Source organism: Chiloscyllium punctatum, chromosome 8 (assembly GCF_047496795.1).
Source record: "Chiloscyllium punctatum isolate Juve2018m chromosome 8, sChiPun1.3, whole genome shotgun sequence".
NCBI classification, from domain to species: Eukaryota; Metazoa; Chordata; class Chondrichthyes; order Orectolobiformes; family Hemiscylliidae; genus Chiloscyllium; species Chiloscyllium punctatum.
Window position 1 is genome coordinate 36912886 of NC_092746.1, and position 19206 is coordinate 36932091.

Here is a 19206-nt window from a genome sequence, read left to right on the forward strand (position 1 = left end):
ATGGACAGCCCCAATTAATTTAGGTACTCTCTTGGTCAGGAGCAATGAGTGGTTTCGCAAGTGGAATAGATTTTTTTTTCCCCTCCAGCTTTAATTTGTGCTGTTCGTTAGTTCATTTTGCTGATATGTAGCTGACTTTTTAGGGCTTCTAGGCAAAAATGAGGACTGCAGATACTGGAGATCAGAGTATAGATTAGAGTGGTGCTTGCAAAGCACAGCAGGTCAGGCAGCATCCGAGGAGCAGGAAAATCGACGTTTCGGGTAACAGCCTTTCATCAGGAATGAATGCAGGGACCCTCCGGGATGGAGAGATTAGGGCTTCTGACATGTGCCCATTTCCTAAAGTTGGAGTACTTGTGTTTGATGGGGACAATGTCAATAGGCATTACTTGCAGCTCTTTCAAGGGAACTTTAACAATTGGTGTGATGTCGGCCCAGATAATGAATTTGAGGTGTGAGGTGTCCTCTGTGAGACTGTCAGTGCCACAATGGTCAGACTGATTCTAATCTAAAAAACTGATTTACAGAATCTTACATGGATTCATGCAGTTTTTGAGCAAAATAAAATGTAATTCTGCAAGTCCAAATTCTCCCCAAACTTGTGTGTGTGTGTGTAGTGCAGTGGGGTCATCTGAAGTGTGACAAGGGCCTGGCTGAGGCTGTCCCCATGGGTAGCCACTGCACTACACACAGACACAGACACACAGATGCACAAACACAGGCATGCGCGCACACACACACTCCTACAGATACACACACATTCCTACACACCCATACACTCACCCAGTCCCTCTGTCATACACACACACACACACACACACACACACACACACACACACACACACACATACTTATACCCCTTTACAATTCACACACTCTCTCTCACACACTCAAAACCACCACCCCCCCTCCCCCCCCGCCACATGCACACACAAGTTTTTGGGGTGAATTTGTACTTGCAGAATTGCATTTTATTTTGCTCAAAAACTGCATGAATCCATGTAAGATTCTGTAAATCCATCTTTTAGATTAGAATCAATCTGAACATTGTGGCACAAACAGCCTAACACAGGGCACCTCACACCTTAAATACATTATCTGGCCTGACATGACACCAACTGTTAAAGTTCATTTGACAATATAACTTTAAAAAAAGTTCTGGAATTTACATATGAAAGAACTGAAACCAACATGCTTATTCTAAAAGATGAGAGACTTCACAAATAATCCAGGTCTTTTTCAATATATCATTTCAGTTACATCACAGTGTAAACTTTTGCTATAAATTCTGTATCTTGCGATCTTTATACTCCACAACCACCTGATGAAGGAGCAGCTCTCCAAAGGCTCGTGCTTCCAAATAAACCTGTTGGACTGTGACCTGGTGTTGTTTGATTTTTAACTTACTATTTAATGTATTTATACATTCTCTTAACTTTGGTGGAGAATGTGGTGATGTTCCCATGTGTCTTCTGCCTTGTCTTTCTAGATGGAAGTGGTCATGCATTTGGAAGGTACTGTGTATGGAGCCTTGGTGAAATTCTACAGAGCATCTTCTAGTTGGTACATGCTCCTAATCTTTTGTGTCAGTTGTGGAGGGAGTGAGCGTTTATGGATGTTGTGCCAATCAGTCAGGCTCCTTTGTCCTGGATGGGTATCAAGTGTCTTGAATTACGTTAGATCTGCACTCATCCAGGTAAATGGGGAGTACTCAATGACATTTCTTTGTAGATGATGGAGAGGCTTTTGGAATTCAGGATTTGACTTAATTGCAAGAGGATTCCTATGCTCTGTATCTGTTCTTGTAACTACATATTTATATGGGTAGTTCAGTTCAGTTTCTGGTCAATGGTAACCTCCCTAAGGCATCAAAAGTGATGGATTCAGTGATGGTAATGCTAATGCGATGGGTAGATTCTCTGTTAGTGATGGTCATTGCCAGGTACTTGTGTGGTATGAATGTTATTTGTCACTTGTCAACCCAACCTGGACAAAATGTACATCTTGATACATTAGGGCATTGACATCTTTGGTGTCTGGGGAGTTGTGAATAATGCTGACCGTTGTGCACTCATCAGCAAACAACCCCACTTCTGATCTTGTGATTGAGGGAAGGTCATTAAGTAGCTGAAGATGGTTGGACCAAGACAGAGTTTGGGCCTCTGCTTTCTGATGAAGACTGACATTAATTGTGCAAGTACAAATTCACCCCGCAAACTTTTATGTGTGTGTGGGGGGTTATGGATGCCTATGAGAGTGTGTGTGTGTGTGAAGGGGTATAAGTCTGTGAGCGTGTGTGTGTGTGAAGGGGTATAAGTCTGTGAGAGTGTGTGTGTGAGAGAGAAGGAGTATAAGTCTGAGAGTGTGTGTGTGAGAGAGAAGGAGTATAAGTCTGTGAGTGTGTGTGTGTGTGTGTGTGAGAGAGAGAGAAGGGGTATAAGTCTGTGAGCGGGTGTGTGTATGAAGGGGTATAAGTCTGTGTGTGTGTGTGTGTGTGTGTGTGTGTGTGTGTGAGAGAGAGAAGGGGTATAAGTCTGTGAGCGGGTGTGTGTGTGTGAGAGAGAAGGAGTATAAGTCTGTGAGCGGGTGTGTGTGTGTGAGAGAGAAGGAGTATAAGTCTGTGAGCGGGTGTGTGTGTGTGAGAGAGAAGGGGTATAAGTCTGTGAGCGGGTATGTGTGTGTGTGAGAGAGAGAAGGAGTATAAGTCTGTGAGCGGGTGTGTGTGTGTGAGAGTGTATTAGATTAAAAGTCCATGTCCCCCAGTCTGTGTAACTGACTGAACTGAACTGTCCTGACTATTTCCTCCATAAATTGGACTTGGAAGTGTGAGTTGTTTGTTTTATAGAACAGATAGATAGTGTCTGTGAACATTAACACTTCAGCAATAGATTGTGTGGGACCAATATTTCTCTGCATTTGTCTTGATTTTTGTGCGAACAATTATCCTTCTCTGTCCAGATTCCTGATGATTTTGAATATTTCTATCAAATCACCTTGAAGCCTTCTCAAAGAAAAAGTCTAAGGTGTGCTAACTTCTCCAATCTACCTTGCGAACAGAAGCTCCCTCCCAGGAGCCATGTTGTGCAGCTTCACCAGTGCCTTCACATGTTTTCATGAGCGTGGCATCCAGAGTTGAGTGCAATTCATCAGCTGAGGTCTAACAATTTGAGGCCTCTACAATTTTTGTTTCTGTAAGGGAATAGGGCTGAGGATGTACAAATGTGGCTGTTCCCTGTAATTTGGCTTCTGATCCTTTTTCCATTTGTGCTGTCTTGTCCTGCAAGACACAGGTTTGTGAGTTTGTTATGAAATATGTTTGTTTGGCTGAAGGAACTGTGGCAGCTGAAAAGCTGACACTGTGTGCATAAATTGTGAACTGTGGGTGTGTGCTTGCAAATGGATTAAGCATGTGAAATGATAAGAAATAAATTTTAGGTGTGAGTCATGTTTGAAGGAAACGTGTAAGTGGCTCACTGATGGTTGTGCAATGAATTGACCAGGGTTAACACAGTTGGTTGGGATATGGCATTTTAAGATGCATTCAGGTGACCTTGATCACTTGTATGAATATCTTCCTGCACTGTCGAGATCCTTGGAATTTGAGTCCTAGAATCCGGAAACAGATCTTTTGGTCCAACTCATCCATGCCGACCAGGTACCCCAACCTAATCTAGTCCATTTGCCAGTATTTGGCCCATATCCCTCTAATCCCTTCCTATCCATATACTCATCGAGAGGCCTTTTAAATATTGCAATTGTACTAGCCTCCACTACTTTGTCTGGCAGCTCATTCCATACACACACCACCCTCTGTGTGAAGACATTGCCCCTTAGGTCCCTTTCATATCTTTCCCCTCTCACCCTAAACCTATGGCCTCTGGATTCCCCCAAACCAGGGGAAAGACTTTGCCTATTTATCCTACTCACCTGATGAAGGAGCTCCGAAAGCTAGTGCTTCCAATTAAACCTGTTGGACCATAACCACATGTTGTGCAATTTTTAAACAGTGTACACCCCAGTCCAACACCAGCATCTCCACATCATATCCTATCCATGCCTCTCAAGATTTTATAAACCTCTGAGGTCACCTCTCAGCCTTTGATGCTGCAGGAAAACAGCCCCAGCCTATTCAGCCTCTCCTGATAGTTCAAATCCTCCAACCTAGGCAACATCCTTGTAAAGCTTTTCTGAACCCTTTCAAGTTTCACAACATCCTTCTGATAGGAACGATACCAGAATCGCATGCAAAACTGCTCTAACCAATGTTCTGTACAGCCGCAACATGACCTCCCTACTCCTATACTCAATGCTCTGATTAATAAAGGAAAGCTTACCAAACACACCTTCACTATCCTATCTACCTGCAACTCTACTTCCAAGGAGCTGTGAACCTGCACTCCAAGGTCTCTTTGTTCAGCAACACTCCCTAGGACCTTACCATTAAGTGTATAAGTCCTGCTAAGATTTGCTTTCCCAAAATGCAGCATTCGCATTTATCTAAATTAAAGTCCATCTGCCACTCCTCAGCCCATTGGCCCATCAGGTCAAGATCCTGTTGAAATCTGAGGTAACCTTCTTTGCTGTCCACTATACCTCCAATTTTTGTGTCATCTGCAAACTTACTAACTATACCTCCTATGTCCATATCCAAATCATTTATATAAATGATGAAAAGCAGTGAACCCTGCACCGATCCTTATGGCACTCCACTGGTCACAGGCCTTCAGTCTGAAGAATAACCCTCCATTACCACCCTCTGTCTTCTACCTTCGAGCCAGTTCTGTATCCAAATGGCTAGTACTCCCTATGGTCCATGAGGTATAACCATGCTAATCAGTTTCCCTTTAGGAACTTTGTTGAATGCCTTACTGAAGTTCATAAAGATCACGTACACCACTCTGTCCTCATCAATCCTCTTTGTTTTCAACAAACTCAATCAAGTTTGAGAGACATAATTTCCCATGCACAAAGTCATGTTGACGATCTCTAAGCTGTCCTTGCCTTTCCAACTATGTATAAATTCTCTCCCTCAGCGTTCCCTCCAACAACTTGCACACCTCTGATGTCAGGCTCACTGGTCTATAGTTCCTGACGTGTCTTTACCGCCCTTCTTAAACAGTGGCACCATGTTTGCCAACCTCCAGTCTTCCGGCACCTCACCTGTGACTATTGATGATACAAAGATCTCAGCAAGAGGCCCAGCAATCACTTCTCTAGCTTCCCACAGAGTTCTGGGGTACACCTGATCAGGTCCCTGGGATTTATCCATCTTTATGCATTTCAAGACATCCAGCACTTCCTCCTCTGTAACATGGACATTTTTCAAGATGTCACCATTTATTTCCATACGTTCTATATCTGTCATGTCCTTCTCCACAGTAAACACTGATGCAAAATATTCTTTTAGTATCTCCCACATTTCCCACATCACCCACATCTCCTGCGGCTCCATACAAAGGCAGCTTTGCTGATCTTTGAGGGCCCCTCATGTTTTCCTAGTTAGCATTTTGTCCTTAATGTATTTGTAAAAACCCTTTGCCTTCTCCTTAACCCTATTTGCTCAAGCTATCTCATGTCTCCTTTTGCCCTCCTGATTTCCCTCTTAAGTATACTCCTCCTGCCTTTATACTCTTCTAAGGATTCACTCGATCTCTCCTGTCTATACCTGACATATGCTTCCTTCTTTTTCTGAACCAAACCCTCAATTTCTCTCGTCGTCCAGCATTCCCTACATCTACCAGTCTTTCCTTTCACCCTAATAGTGTCTCTGGACTCTCGTTAACTTATTTCTGAAGGCTTCCCATTTTCTAACCGTTCTTTTCCCTGCAAATATTTGGCCCCTCTCAGGTTTTGAAAGTTCTTGCCTAATATTGTCAAAATTAGCCTTCCTCCAATTTCGAACTTCAACTTTTAGATTATGTCTATCCTTTTCCATCACTATTTTGAAACTAATAGAATTATGGTCGCTGCCCCAAAGTGCTCCCCCATTGACAGTCACCTGCCCTGCCTTTTTTCCCAACAGTAGGTCAGGTTTTGCACCTTCCCTGGTAGGTACATCCACAGACTGAATCAGAACATTTTCTTGTACACAATTAACAAATTCCTCTCCATCTAAACCCTTAACATGATGGCAGTCCCAGTCTATGTTTGGAAAGTTAAATCCCCTCCAGTGACCACCCTATTATTCTTACACATAACTGAAATCACCTTACAAATTTGTTTCTCAATTTCCTGCTGACTGTTTGGGGGTCTATAATACAATCCCAATAAGGCGATCATCCCTTTCTTATTTCTCAGTTCCATCCAAATAACTTCCCTGGGTATATTTCCGGGAATATCCGGACATTGAAATATCTGTCATCCCTGCTTTTTGGCTTTGATGGAGAACTCTCCACCATCCATAGAGACAGGACATCTTGACTCTTCACCAAGACCGTGTAACAACCAAAAACGTTTGAGACTGGGCCTTCCCATCTGAAATCATTCCTAACAACAGTTCACTTTGTGCATGACCTTCTGTATCTGTTACTGCCCTAATGTCCCTTCAATTTGATGTGCACTCTCTCTCTCTCTCTAAGCAGTGACGTAGGCAATGCTTCGAAATTAAAATGTTAGCACACTTGTTGATTTTGTGCAGCAAATGTGAAGTGTAGTTAGCACCGGTTGGATCTCGAAATCATTAATTTGGGCTGGCAGCACATAGTTGGGGGCAATCCAATTCAGCTCCTGTTGTGTTTTATTCATTTTGTCACCATTCATTGTGCACCTTAATTACATAAATATCACATTTTAATAAAAATATAGACTGAATTTAATGCTGTGACACATTAAATCCAGAGCATTCATTTATGACAAAGTTATTTATAATGGAAGAACTGAATCTCATCATGAAAAAAAATTGTAAATATTTTGATAAATGATGATGAATAATTCCCTCCAATTTATCAGATAGATGGTTAGATCCAAGATTCCTCTTTACACCCATCCCCTACAACATTGGCTTCTGGATTTAATGGTTTTTGAAGAAGAAAATAACTGAGTAAACTTGTTTGTTTCAGTAATTCAAATTAAGGAAAGCTTTATTGTTTCATGCAGTCCTGCAGGATAGCAATAAGAGCTGCCTGGAAGCCTTGAGGCACAACTTACTGTGAACCTAAATTGACCATCATGCCATCATGATGACATTCTTTTTGAAATTTTCCAGATTCCCCCCTTTTTCCTTAAGTAGGAATGACGAAGTGATGAATTTCAGCCGTTCAGCAATGTACTAATGACTCAATTTCCATGTGCATACATGCTTATTTAAATGTCGCGCATTGTAGGCATTTCCATTATACATTAGCATTATCTCTTAAATCATTACTTAGCCTCACTTTATACTTTGGGTAAGCTCAACAAGGTAAAAACAATGACTGCAGATGCTGAAAATCAAATACTGGATTAGTGGTGCTGGAAGAGCACAGCAGTTCAGGCAGCATCCAACGAGCAGCGAAATCAATGTTTCGGGCAAAAGCCCTTTATCAGGAATAAAGGCAGTGAGCCTGAAGCATGGAGAAATAAGCTAGAGGAGGGTGGGGGTGGGGAGAGAGTAGCATAGAGTACAATGGGTGTGTGGGGGAGGAGATGAAGGTGATAGGTCAAGGAGGAGAAGGTGGAGTGGATAGGTGGAAAAGCAGATAGGCAGGTCGGACAAGTCAAGGAGACAGTAACTGAGCTGGAAGTTTGAAACTAGGATGAGGTGGGGGAAGGGGAAATGAGGAAGCTGTTGAAGTCCACATTGATGCCCTGGGGTTGAAGTGTTCCGAGGCGGAAGATGAGGCGTTCTTCCTCCAGGCGTCTGGTGGTGAGGGAGCGGCAGTGAAGGAGGCCCAGGACCTCCATGTCCTCGGCAGAGTGGGAGGGGGAGTTGAAATGTTGGGCCACGGGGCGGTTTGGTTGATTGGTGCGGGTGTCTCGGAGATGTTCCCTAAAGCGCTTTGCTAGGAGGCGCCCAGTCTCCCCAATGTAGAGGAGACCACATCGGGAGCAACGGATACAATAAATGATATTGGTGGATGTGCAGGTGAAACTTTGATGGATGTGGAAGGCTCCTTTAGGGCCTTGGATAGAGGTGAGGGAGGAGGTGTGGGCACAGGTTTTACAGTTCCTGCGGTGGCAGGGGAAAGTGCCAGAATGGGAGGGTGGGTCATAGGGGGGTGTGGACCTGACCAAGTAGTCACGGAGGGAACGGTCTTTGCGGAAGGCGGAATGGGGTGGGGAGGGAAATATATCCCTGGTGGTGGGGTCTGTCAAGGTTTCAGTGTCCCATTTTGTTTCGGGTATTCTCTAAGGACATGGTTTCAGAACCCAGAGTGGAAGGGCAAAAAATATTGTGGCACACTGTGCTATGAGAATTTTAATTGAGCTGGCCAAGGCCACTTCAATGTATTTTAGTTGCCTGGGTAAATCTGCTGGACATCTAAAATATAGTCCAGCAGGAGCCTCCTTGCGACACAGAAATGCTTGCTATTTCCTGCGATTTAATGATGATGATTATGAAAAAGATTGAGAGAACCGTCCACACCATTATCTGGATTCAAAGGAAGGAAGGCAAGTGGAGAAGGAAAGCCATTAGCTAGATGACCTTTCAACTATATGGCCAGCCTCTGTCTTTTGTATCAAAAACTATTGCACCATTGATGTCTCATAAGAACAATGGTTGACATTAATAAAAGTTAACTTTATATAGTGCCTTTTTCATAAAGAAATGTCCCAAGGCACATGACAAGACCATTTTAAATTAAGGTACAACACTGAACCACATAGAGACATAGAGATGTACAGCATGGAAACAGACTCTTCGGTCCAACCCATCCATGCTGACCAGATATCCCAACCCAATCTCATCCCACCTGTTCACCATCTGGCCCATATCTCTCCAAAACCTTCCTATTCATATACCCATCCAGAAAACTTTTAAATGTTGCAATTGTACTAACCTTCACCACTTCCTCTGGCAGCCTATTCCACACACGCGCCACTCTTTGCATGAAGAAGTTGCCCCTTAGGTGTCTTTTATGTCTTTCCCCTCTAATACTAAACCTATGTCTTCTAGTTCTAGACTCCCCCATTCTAGGGAAAATACCTTGTCGATTTGTCCTATTCATGTCTCTCATGATTTTACAAACCTCAACATGGTCACCCCTCAGCCCCCCATTGCTCCAGGGAAAACAGCCCCAGCCTATTCAACTTCTTCCTATAGCTCAAATCCTCCAACCCTGGCAACATCCTTGTAAATCTTTTCTGAACCCTTTCAAGTTTTACAACATCCTTTTGACAGGAAGGAGACCAGAATTGCACGCAGTATTCCCAAAGTGGCCTAACCAATGTCCTGTACAGCTGCAACATGACCTCCCAAGTCCTGTACTCAATACTCTGACCAATAAAGAAAAGCATACCAAACACCTTCTTCACTAATCTATCCATGTGTGACTCCACTTTCAAGGAGCTATGAACCTGAACTCCAAGGTCTCTTTGTTCAGCAGCACTCCCTCAGACCTTACCATTAAGTGTATAAGTCCTGCTAAGATTTGCTTTCCCAAAATGCAGCACTTCGCATTTATCTAAATTAAACTCCGTCTGCCACTCCTCAGCCCATTGGCCTATCTGATCAAGATCCTGTTGAAATCTGAGGTAACATTCTTCGTTGTCCACTACACCTCCAATTTTGGTGTCATCAGCAAACTTACTAACTATACCTCTTATGCTCACATCCAATTCATTTATATAAATGATGAAAAGTACTGGACCCAGCATTGATCCTTGTGGCATTCCACTGGTCAGAGGCCTCCAGTCTGAAAACCAACCCTCCATCACCCTACTCTGTCTTACATCTTTGAGCCAGTTCTGTATCCAAATGGCTCGTTCTCCCTGTATTCCATGAGATCTAACCAAGCTAATCAGTCTCCCATGGGGAACCTTGTCGAATGCTTTACTATAGTCCATAAAGATCATGTCCACTGCTCTGCCCTCATCAATCCTCTTTGTTACTTCTTCAAAAAAACTCAATCAAGTTTCTGAGACATGATTTCCCATGCACAAAGCATGCACATGTTGACTATCCCTAATTAGTCCTTGCCCTTCCAAATACATGTACATCCTGTCCCTCAGGATTCCCTCCAACAACTTGCCCACCATTGACATCAGGCTCACCAGTCTATAGTGCCCTGGCTTGTCCTTACCATCTTTCTTAAACAGTGGCACCACGTTAGCCAATCTCCAGTCTTGCGGCACCTCATCTGTGACTATCGATGATACAAATATCTCAGCAAGAGGAGAAAGTGATGATTGCAGATGCTGGAGATCAGAGCTGAAAAATGTGTTGCTGGAAAAGAGCAGCAGGTCAGATTAGATTACTTACAGTGTGGAAACAGGCCCTTTCGTCCAACAAGTCCACACCGCCCTGCCGAAGCGCAACCCACCCATACATCTACCCCTTACCTAACACTACGGGCAATTTAGCATAGCCAATTCACCTGATCTGCACATCTTTGGACTGTGGGAGGAAACCGGAGCACCCGGAGGAAACCCACGCAGACACGGGGAAAACGTGCAAACTCCACACAGTCAGTCGCCTGAGGCGGGAATTGAACCCGGGTCTCTGGCGCTGTGAGGCAGCAGTGCTAACCACTGTGCTACTGTGCCGCCCACTAGGCAGCATCCAAGGAGCAGTAGAATCGACGTTTCGGGCATAAGGCTTATGGCCGAAACAACGATTCTCCTGCTCCTTGGATGCTGCCTGACCTGCTGCGCTTTTCCAGCAACACATTTTTCAGCTCTTATCTCAACAAGAGGCCCAACTGACTATTAAGGAGTCTATAATACACTATAATACAAGGTGATCATCCTTTTCTTTTTTCTCAGTTCCATATAACTTCTCTGGATGCATTTTTGGGAATATCCTCCCTCAGTACAGCTGTATTCTCACATTTCAAAAATGCCATTCCCCCTCCTCTCTTGCCTCCCTTTCTATCCTTCCTGTAGCATTTGAATCCTGGATCATTAAGCAGCCAGACCTGTCCATCCCTGTGTCACGTTTCAGTAACTACTATGATATCCTATGCCCATGTTCCTAACCGTGCCCGGAGTTCATGTGCCTTCCCTGTTTGGCCTCTTTCATTGAAATAAATGCAGTTTAATTTATCAGTCCTACCTTGTTCTTTGCTTTGTCCCTGCCTGCCCTGTCTGTTTAACTCGCTTCTTTTCTCAAATCTACCAGTCTCAGATTGATCTCTTTCCTCACTATCTCCCTGGGTCCCCCCACTCCTCCCTGAGCACCTTATTAGTTTAAATCCTTCCAAGCAGGTCGAGCAAATCTCCCTGCCAGTATGTTTGTCCCCTTTCAATTCAGGTGCAATCCATCCTCCTTGTACAGGTCACTTCGACCCCAGAATAGTTTCCAATGATCTGAAAATGTGATTCCTTCTCCCATGCACCAGCTCCTCAGCCATAAATTCATCTGCTCTATCATGACTAGCTCGTAGTACCGGGAGTAATCCAGATATTGCTACTCTTGAGGATCTCCTTTTTAAATTCCTGTCCAGCTCTCTATATTCTCCCTTCAGAATCTCATTTGATATGTGTTTTTAATTTATGCATTTTGTGGGATGTGGGCATTGCTGGTTGGCCATCATTTATTGCCCATCTCTAGTTGCCCTTGAGAAGCTGGTGGTGAGCTCCCTTCTTGAACCGCTGCAGTCCATCTGCTTGGGTTGACCCACAATGCCATTAGGGAGGGAATTCCAGGATTTTGACCCAGCAATAGTGAAGAAATGGTAATATTATTCCAAGTCAGGATGGTGAATGACTTGGAGGGGAACTTTTATGTGGTGGTGTTCCCATATATCTGCTGCCCTTGTTCTTCTGGATGGAAGTGGTTGTGAGTTTGGCAGGTACAGTCTGAGGAGCTTCAGTGAATTTCTGCAGTGCATTGTGTAGATAGTACGCACTGATGCTAATGAGCATCAGTGGTGGAAGGAGTGGATGCTCGTAGATATTACTTGGCTTGGGTGAAGAGATTGCGTTTTAAGGACCATAAAAGAGGAAATGAGTTAGAGAGCCAAAGTGAGTGGCAAGTATTCTAGAGCTTGGATAATTGAAAGTATGGCCGCCATTGGTGGAAATATTAAATTTGAGGATGTTCAACGTTGTGACATTGTGATCCCAACCACTTAGGAGAAAGTGAGGACTGCAGATGCTGGAGATCAGAGCTGAAAGTGTGTTGCTGGAAAAACGCAGCAGGTCAGGCAGCATCCAAGGAGCAGGAGAATCGACGTTTCGGGCATCAGCCCTTCTTCAGGAGGGCTCACGCCCGAAACGTCGATTCTCCTGCTCTTTGGATGCTGCCTGATCCCAACCACCACCAAGTTGTGGTTGGATAATTTTCTGCAATCATCCTTTTTCCTTGACTAGGACTAAGGGCCAACTTGGTTTACAGTGATAGTGGAAAAGTGCTAATGAAAAAAGGCTTTTGTGTTTAAGCAAGAAGGAGCTTATTGTATGATAGCAGCTCAATATAATGTTACATTTATAAGTTAAATCTTGCTCAGAAGTCTTTAAGGAGACTTAAGGATAACAGCTCAGGTTCTGTTTGAGATCCTAACATGCTTTGTGTTTCACCCACAAGTTCTTAAAACATCATCAGATAGGCTGTGACAGCTGTGTTAAGCTGGACCCAGTGATTTGCTGCTAATTTACAGCTTTCACCTTGTCCCGGGATTTTTCATTTTACTCATGAACGCCTGATGCCCACTTGTTTCTCCAGGCAGTGATGTCCCGTGAGTGAGATAATTTACTCCAAATCACAGCCAACTTCCCCCAATTCTGATTGATATTAGTTTTACATGTGCTTCTTGATGTCATACTTGTAGTACAAATGTCACCTCAGTGTTCAGAACAGTCCCTCTTGCCTTACCTTTGGGGTACAACCCTCTTTTTCCATATTTCGATGAAGGTTGTTACGAAGTCAGAAGTCAAGTCACCTTGGCGGAACCTCTTCTATCACTTCATTGATAATTGAGAGTAGGCTGATAGAGCAGTAATTGACTGGATTCAATTTATCCTCCTTTTGGCCAGTATTGTTCTATGTGCAAATTTTACACATTATTGGGTAGATGGAAGTGTTGTAGTTATATTGATTGGGGGTGCAACTGGTTCTAAAATGCAAGTCTTCAGTACTATTTTGAAATACAGTCAGGGCTCATAACATATTCAGTATACAGTGCCTTAGCCATTTTTTAAATGTCATGTGGAATGAATTGGTTTGTTTGAAGATCAGCTAATGTTAGGTAGCTTGGAAATAGGTTGATCATCCATTCAGTACTTCTGACTGAAGATGAATGTAAATAATTTTATCCTTGGTTTTGCACTGATATGTTGGGTTTCCCTGCCTTTGAAGATGGGGATATTTGTGAACAAACCTCCCCCACCTACTATTAGTTGTTTAGTTGTCCTTCATCATTCACAACTGGAAGTTGTTTGCACTATTTGCATACACTTACTCCTAGGCTGTAGTTTCACCAGGTTGACACCTCATTAATAAATTGAACATTGCTACAAAGTTGCTAAACGTCTTTGCAAATTTATGATGTTCTTCCTTCCTCCACTCAGGTCCAATTGACATTATCAGATTGGGTGGACCTTATTGGAATCTTCAACATTTGATATTTTTTGAACAATTGCCTTATACAACACAGACACAAGGGTTATAGCAGTACTCATATCTTAGAACAAGGAGATTCTTAGTTAGCAAAGGTGAGACAGTGAAAATCTTTACAAAAATGAGGAGAAGTTTGAAATCATGATGTTGCTTCGTTCGGAGCTAATGTAGGTCAGTGAGCATAGACGTGATAGGGAGAAAAAGGATTTGCATCAAGGTAAGACACAGGCAGCAGAGATTTTTAAATTACCTCAATTCTGCGCAGGATACTATATGGGAAACCTGCCCAGACTGGAATAGAATAGTTGAGTCCAGACATGACAAAAGCTTCAGAAGCAGATCAGCTAGGATGGAGATGAATTTGGGTCAGTGAAGTGAAAACAGGTAATCTTAGTGATGGCATGAGTGTAAGGTAGCAAGCTGAACTTGAACTCCAAGTTGCTAACAAGGTTGCGAACAGGAGACTTAATCTCAGTATATTCACCAGAGAAGGGGCTAGTATCAGTAGTGTTATGACTGAATCAGGAGTGATGAACTGACACCTCTTTCCACACCATTCCTGGATTAGTTACAATGGTGTTTGATTTTATAGGGGGTCATTATTACTAATTCAAAAAATGTACACTTCACTGTCAGTTGCTTGGTGAAAGATTCAGACAGCCAGGTTCCTTAATTGAACAAGTAAAGAATGATTTGTGTTCACAAATTGTCACTCAAAGACTTTTTTAGATTAGATTAGATTCGATTAGATTAGATTAGATTGCTTACAGTGTGGAAACAGGCCCTTCGGCCCAACAAGTCCACACCGCCCTGCCGAAGCGCAACCCACCCATACCCCTACATTTACCCCTTACCTAACACTACGGGCAATTTAGCATGACCAATTCACCTGACCTGCACATCTTTGGACTGTGGGAGGAAACCGGAGCACCCGGAAGAAACCCAAGCAGACACAGGGAGAACGTGCAAACTCCACACAGTCAGTCGCCTGAGGCGGGAGTTGAACCCGGGTCTCTGGCGCTGTGAGGCAGCAGTGCTAACCACGGTGAACTTATAAACACAAGTCTTAAAATATACAAATATATTCAGCTCCAATTATGGCAAAAGCAACAAATGTTCTCTAGATTTATGCAAATAAAGTTAAACTCTGCTTCAATCCAGGTCTGAAAATTTTGTCATTTACCAAGTCAGGAAAGACTGTTATTTATGGGTTGTTCAGCGGTGTGCTACCAGCTTTAGGCCATTTTTCATGAGGTATCTGCTGGTTATGGAGTTTCTTACTGGGGCAGTTCTGCTATTGTTGGAATTGAATGAGTCTCTCATTCTCTCCAATACAATTGAGTTGATTTGGAATTTTCCCATAAGAACTCTTGAGTTGCAACAGTGAAATCTTCCAATGGGCCTTCCAATGGATGGTTCAGCTTTGAGAGATGTTTCAAACAAAGCAAGAAGGAATAGGTTATTTCTGTTTTCTCTCTGTCTGGTGGCAATTTTTCTTTATTATTGTTTATTATTTCAGAACCCATCAGCTTTTTTGCACCTGTTTTACGTGACCTTTTTCTCGGCAAACTCTGTCTTACAAAATCCAATTTCTCTTCACAAGTGCAGTATTTTAGCTACTGTCAGACCATTTCATTTTTCTTTGAAGTGTTTATTTGAAATATTCCAGCTATATCCAGCTGATGGTATAATAACTTAATACTTTTGATAACACTTCTCCTTAACAGGTCCTAGGGAATGAAGTTTGAAACAGGACTGGAGTAAAAACAACTTTAGTATTTCCAATGCTTATTTAGAAGGCATTTATGCTCATCGATTTTCGATGACCAGTCTAATAATTCAGCAGTGGTGGAGTAATTGAGAAAGCTGGTCATGAGGTAGAACTGGATGCTGTAATTGTCCATATGAAACCTAATACTGACTTCAGATGATGTTTCCTGGGTGCTGCATGTGCAAGTCAAAATGTTGGGTTATGCCAATGATACAGGGGCAGAAAGAAAAGACATTGCATGCGATTCTTTGGCTACTATTGAAAAGCAAAGAATGAAATCAGGTGAGAACAGTCCCAACCACCTGGACCACAGTGGAGAGACATTGGAGTAGGATGGTGTGGCAAACAATGTCAAAAGCCACAGGCCAAGATGAGCAATGGGGAAGGGTTCATCTTTGTCACACTCACATGGGATGATGTGATTGGATCTTCCCCTGAAGAGAAATATGTTTCTGTTTTTCCTTTGGTTCATGGCAAGACCAGCATTTATTGCCCATCTGTAAAACTCTGTCTGGAGATAATTGAACCAGCATAGTCTTTGTCACACAGACATGCTATTAGGAAGGGAGTACTAAGGCGGCACGGTGGCTCAGTGGTTAGCACTGCTGCCTCACAGCATAGGGACTTGAGTTCGATTCCAGCCTCGGGTGACTGCCTGTGTGGAGTTTGCACATTCTCCCCGTGTCTGCATGGGTTTCCAGTTTCATCCCATGGTCCAAAGATGTGCAGTTTAGGTGAATTAGCCATGCCCGTAATGTCCAGGGATGTGTAGGATAGGTGCATTAGGCAGGAGTAAATATAGGGTAGGGGAATGGGTCTGGATGCGTTATTCTTCAGAGGGTCGGTGTGGACTTGTTAGGCCAAAGGGCCTGTTTCCACACTGTAAGAATTCTAAAGATTTGACTTGGTTACAATGGAAAGGTGGCAATATAATTCTAGGAAATGAGAACAGCAGCCAGTTTAGGCGACTGATTCTCAATATCAGGCATTTCTGTCTAATTTCTAAAGGCCATGACAGAGCTAATTGAACACAAACAATGTACAGAAATGAGGTAGCCTCTAGCCAAGGAAAACTAGAGATTATAAACGGAAGCAAGGTTCAACAAATACTTTCTAATCTCAACCTTACATTTTAAGATGGTCATAAATATAGCTTTTGTATGTAATCTGTGGACTATTTCAAGATACTGTTTCCTAAATAGGTAACATTTTAATATTGTTTGTACAAATTTAGTAAAACCTTCTGAGTGGATATTTTAATTCATCTTCAACTCAGTAATACTATACAGCTCTCACTATAGCCTTCTTTTCCCAATACTTTTTTGCTAACCTCTTTGTAAATTATAATGCAAAACAAAAATCTCTGTTATGATTCCATGAATTTCTGCATTTCCTGTCCATCCTCCATTTATGTTTTGATTGTGAACCCTGGAGTTGTTCTCTTTGATGTAATTTCACTTTTTCTAATCGACTTATTTCTTCATCGGAGATTCAGAATTAGACAAATATGCCAGAACCTCTGATCTGTAGAAAACCCATGATTATTGTTCTGTGAAAATTCCATTCTGCCTTTTGTATGGTAAACTAGAAAAAGTAAAACCATTTTATCTTTTCATTTAGACTCCACAAAGAAACTTAAAGATGTTCTAGAAGAATTCCATGGCGCTGGTACACTCGTGAAGTATAATCCAGAGCAGGTATTTTTATTACATTTCATATAATGTTGCCCATATTAAGAGAAACATCATAGACTCATGTTCTGTCTTCTCATTCCTGATGAAGAGCTTATGCCCGAAACATCGATTTTCCTGCTTCTCCGATGCTGTCTGACCTGCTGTGCTTTTCCAGCACCACACTCAAGACTTCTCATTTCTCAGTCAAGGAATAAATATTAGACCACTGAAAGGAAATAAACACATGTATTCCAATTTCTTTAGTGTCGCAGAATTTAGGGAAGGTATCATTTTTCCATCCATTATTGCAAATCTTTTTGTGCTTGATTTTATAAAACTAATTAACTTTTTGGCTGCTTTAGGTGATATTCAGTCAACTACTCTGTCTGGAAGTAATGCAACATGTAGGCCAGACTGAGTTAGTATGACAGGTTCACTTCTCTAGAAGGTATTAATGTTCAATTTGGGTTTTTGTACCAAATCATCAATTTCCATGGTCATTTTTTCCTGGATTGTAAATTCAGATTTATTGACATGAATTTTGCAATTTGAAGTAAAGACGACATTACATCTGTATGTCTCTGTCACTTATCATACTCTCTCTTAATTGGAATCATTTTGTATTGACTCTTCTTTCAGCAGAATCTTGACTGCATCATTGATTTTGACATTTATGCTTGTTGGTGTCCTTGTCATGCCTTATTGATGGATTTTTTAATGAAATGTCTGTTCAGAAAAGTAGATTCAGGCACCATATGGAGAATGTCGGTGCTTTTTCAGTATAAATATATCTTCAGTCTACACACAGTCTGTCAGTCAATAGTATGGTAAATATTCAATACCCATATTATCCCTCAATTAAAAAGTAGCTGTAGTCAAGATGTCAAACACTACAATGACAGAATCTTGCTGCATTTCAATTTGGTAGACTAAAATTGATCAGAATAATTATAGCTCATGTTGTTTCAAAGATGTCATTTTAGATCATACTACAGAATGGATCAGAAAAGGAAGTGATGAATTTGCAATAGGTTGTTCATCACTCTTTAGAAAGCTCGACACTTGCAACATTTAGACAAGGATTTTTAAAAAAATCTCAGCGCTATCTGATGTTATCAATTCGCAGCTTTCAAATGTACACTGATATTTGAATTGATGAACCCATTTTAGACAGCAATGAAACAACAAGATAAAATAAATAATCAAATGATGATTATTGGAATCAAAACAGTAGTTCACATGATTTAAAGTGGCAGTGAAGTATGCCATGCAGATTTTAAGGTGGTTGCATTTCTTGAATGTTGTATCATGGGAACAGATCGTTTGATCTGCATAAACATTTTTCTCTACCAGTTACCAAGATTTTGAAATGCCACACCCTTGTTCATTCCCTATATTCTTTGGAATTCATTTCTTTATGTAACTATCTGACTCCTTTTACAACAATGTGTGTTTCACAACAGTTTGTGAACTTGGCTTGAAAACAATTTGTAGCAAGAATTCCAGAATCTTAACTAACTTTTTGTCATCTTTGAACCATCCCACCGTATTAGGCACCATGGTGAGTTGAGGATAGAAACTGTGATTTTAAAGAAAATGGATTTGCCTTGCTAGATGCAATCAGCCCATTCTCTTGCACTATGTTGTTTTAATGACCATGTTGACATTGAGAGTAACAAGATTGTGCTGGATAACTAAGAACTAGAGACTTAAGTCATCTTTTTCCCTTGACTGAATAGAAACCAGCTCTCTGAGTTCGAAATTCTCACTGAATACAAATCTACTTAATAAAAGTATCCCTAACTGCTAATCACTCTCAACAAACCCGAAGAATAGTTAATTCAGTAAATGCAAAATAAAATTACCCCTGCAAAGGATGGAATTCCAGAGGTGAGGTAAGAGTGACTCCCATAAGCATCAAGGAAGCATTTAGAATCATAGAATCCCTACAGTGTGGAGACAAGCCATTAGACCCAACAGGTCCACACTGACCATCCGAAGAGTTGACCAAGTGTGGCATCAAGGAGCTCTAGCAAAAGTAGAGTCAGTGGGATTTTGTTTTGAGA

General features: G+C 41.9%; 1 protein-coding gene across 4 annotated transcripts in view; it reads left to right on the forward strand.

The window, feature by feature from the left end:
• The window catches only part of dgkb (diacylglycerol kinase, beta), an 801318-nt gene that overhangs the window by 126246 nt on the left and 655866 nt on the right, over window positions 1–19206 (forward strand). For all 4 annotated transcript variants that reach the window (XM_072575379.1, XM_072575382.1, XM_072575380.1 and 1 more), the window contains exon 3: window positions 17088–17164. In XM_072575379.1, coding sequence (XP_072431480.1) covers window positions 17088–17164 — 77 coding nt within the window. The remainder of the gene's footprint in view (window positions 1–17087; window positions 17165–19206) is intronic.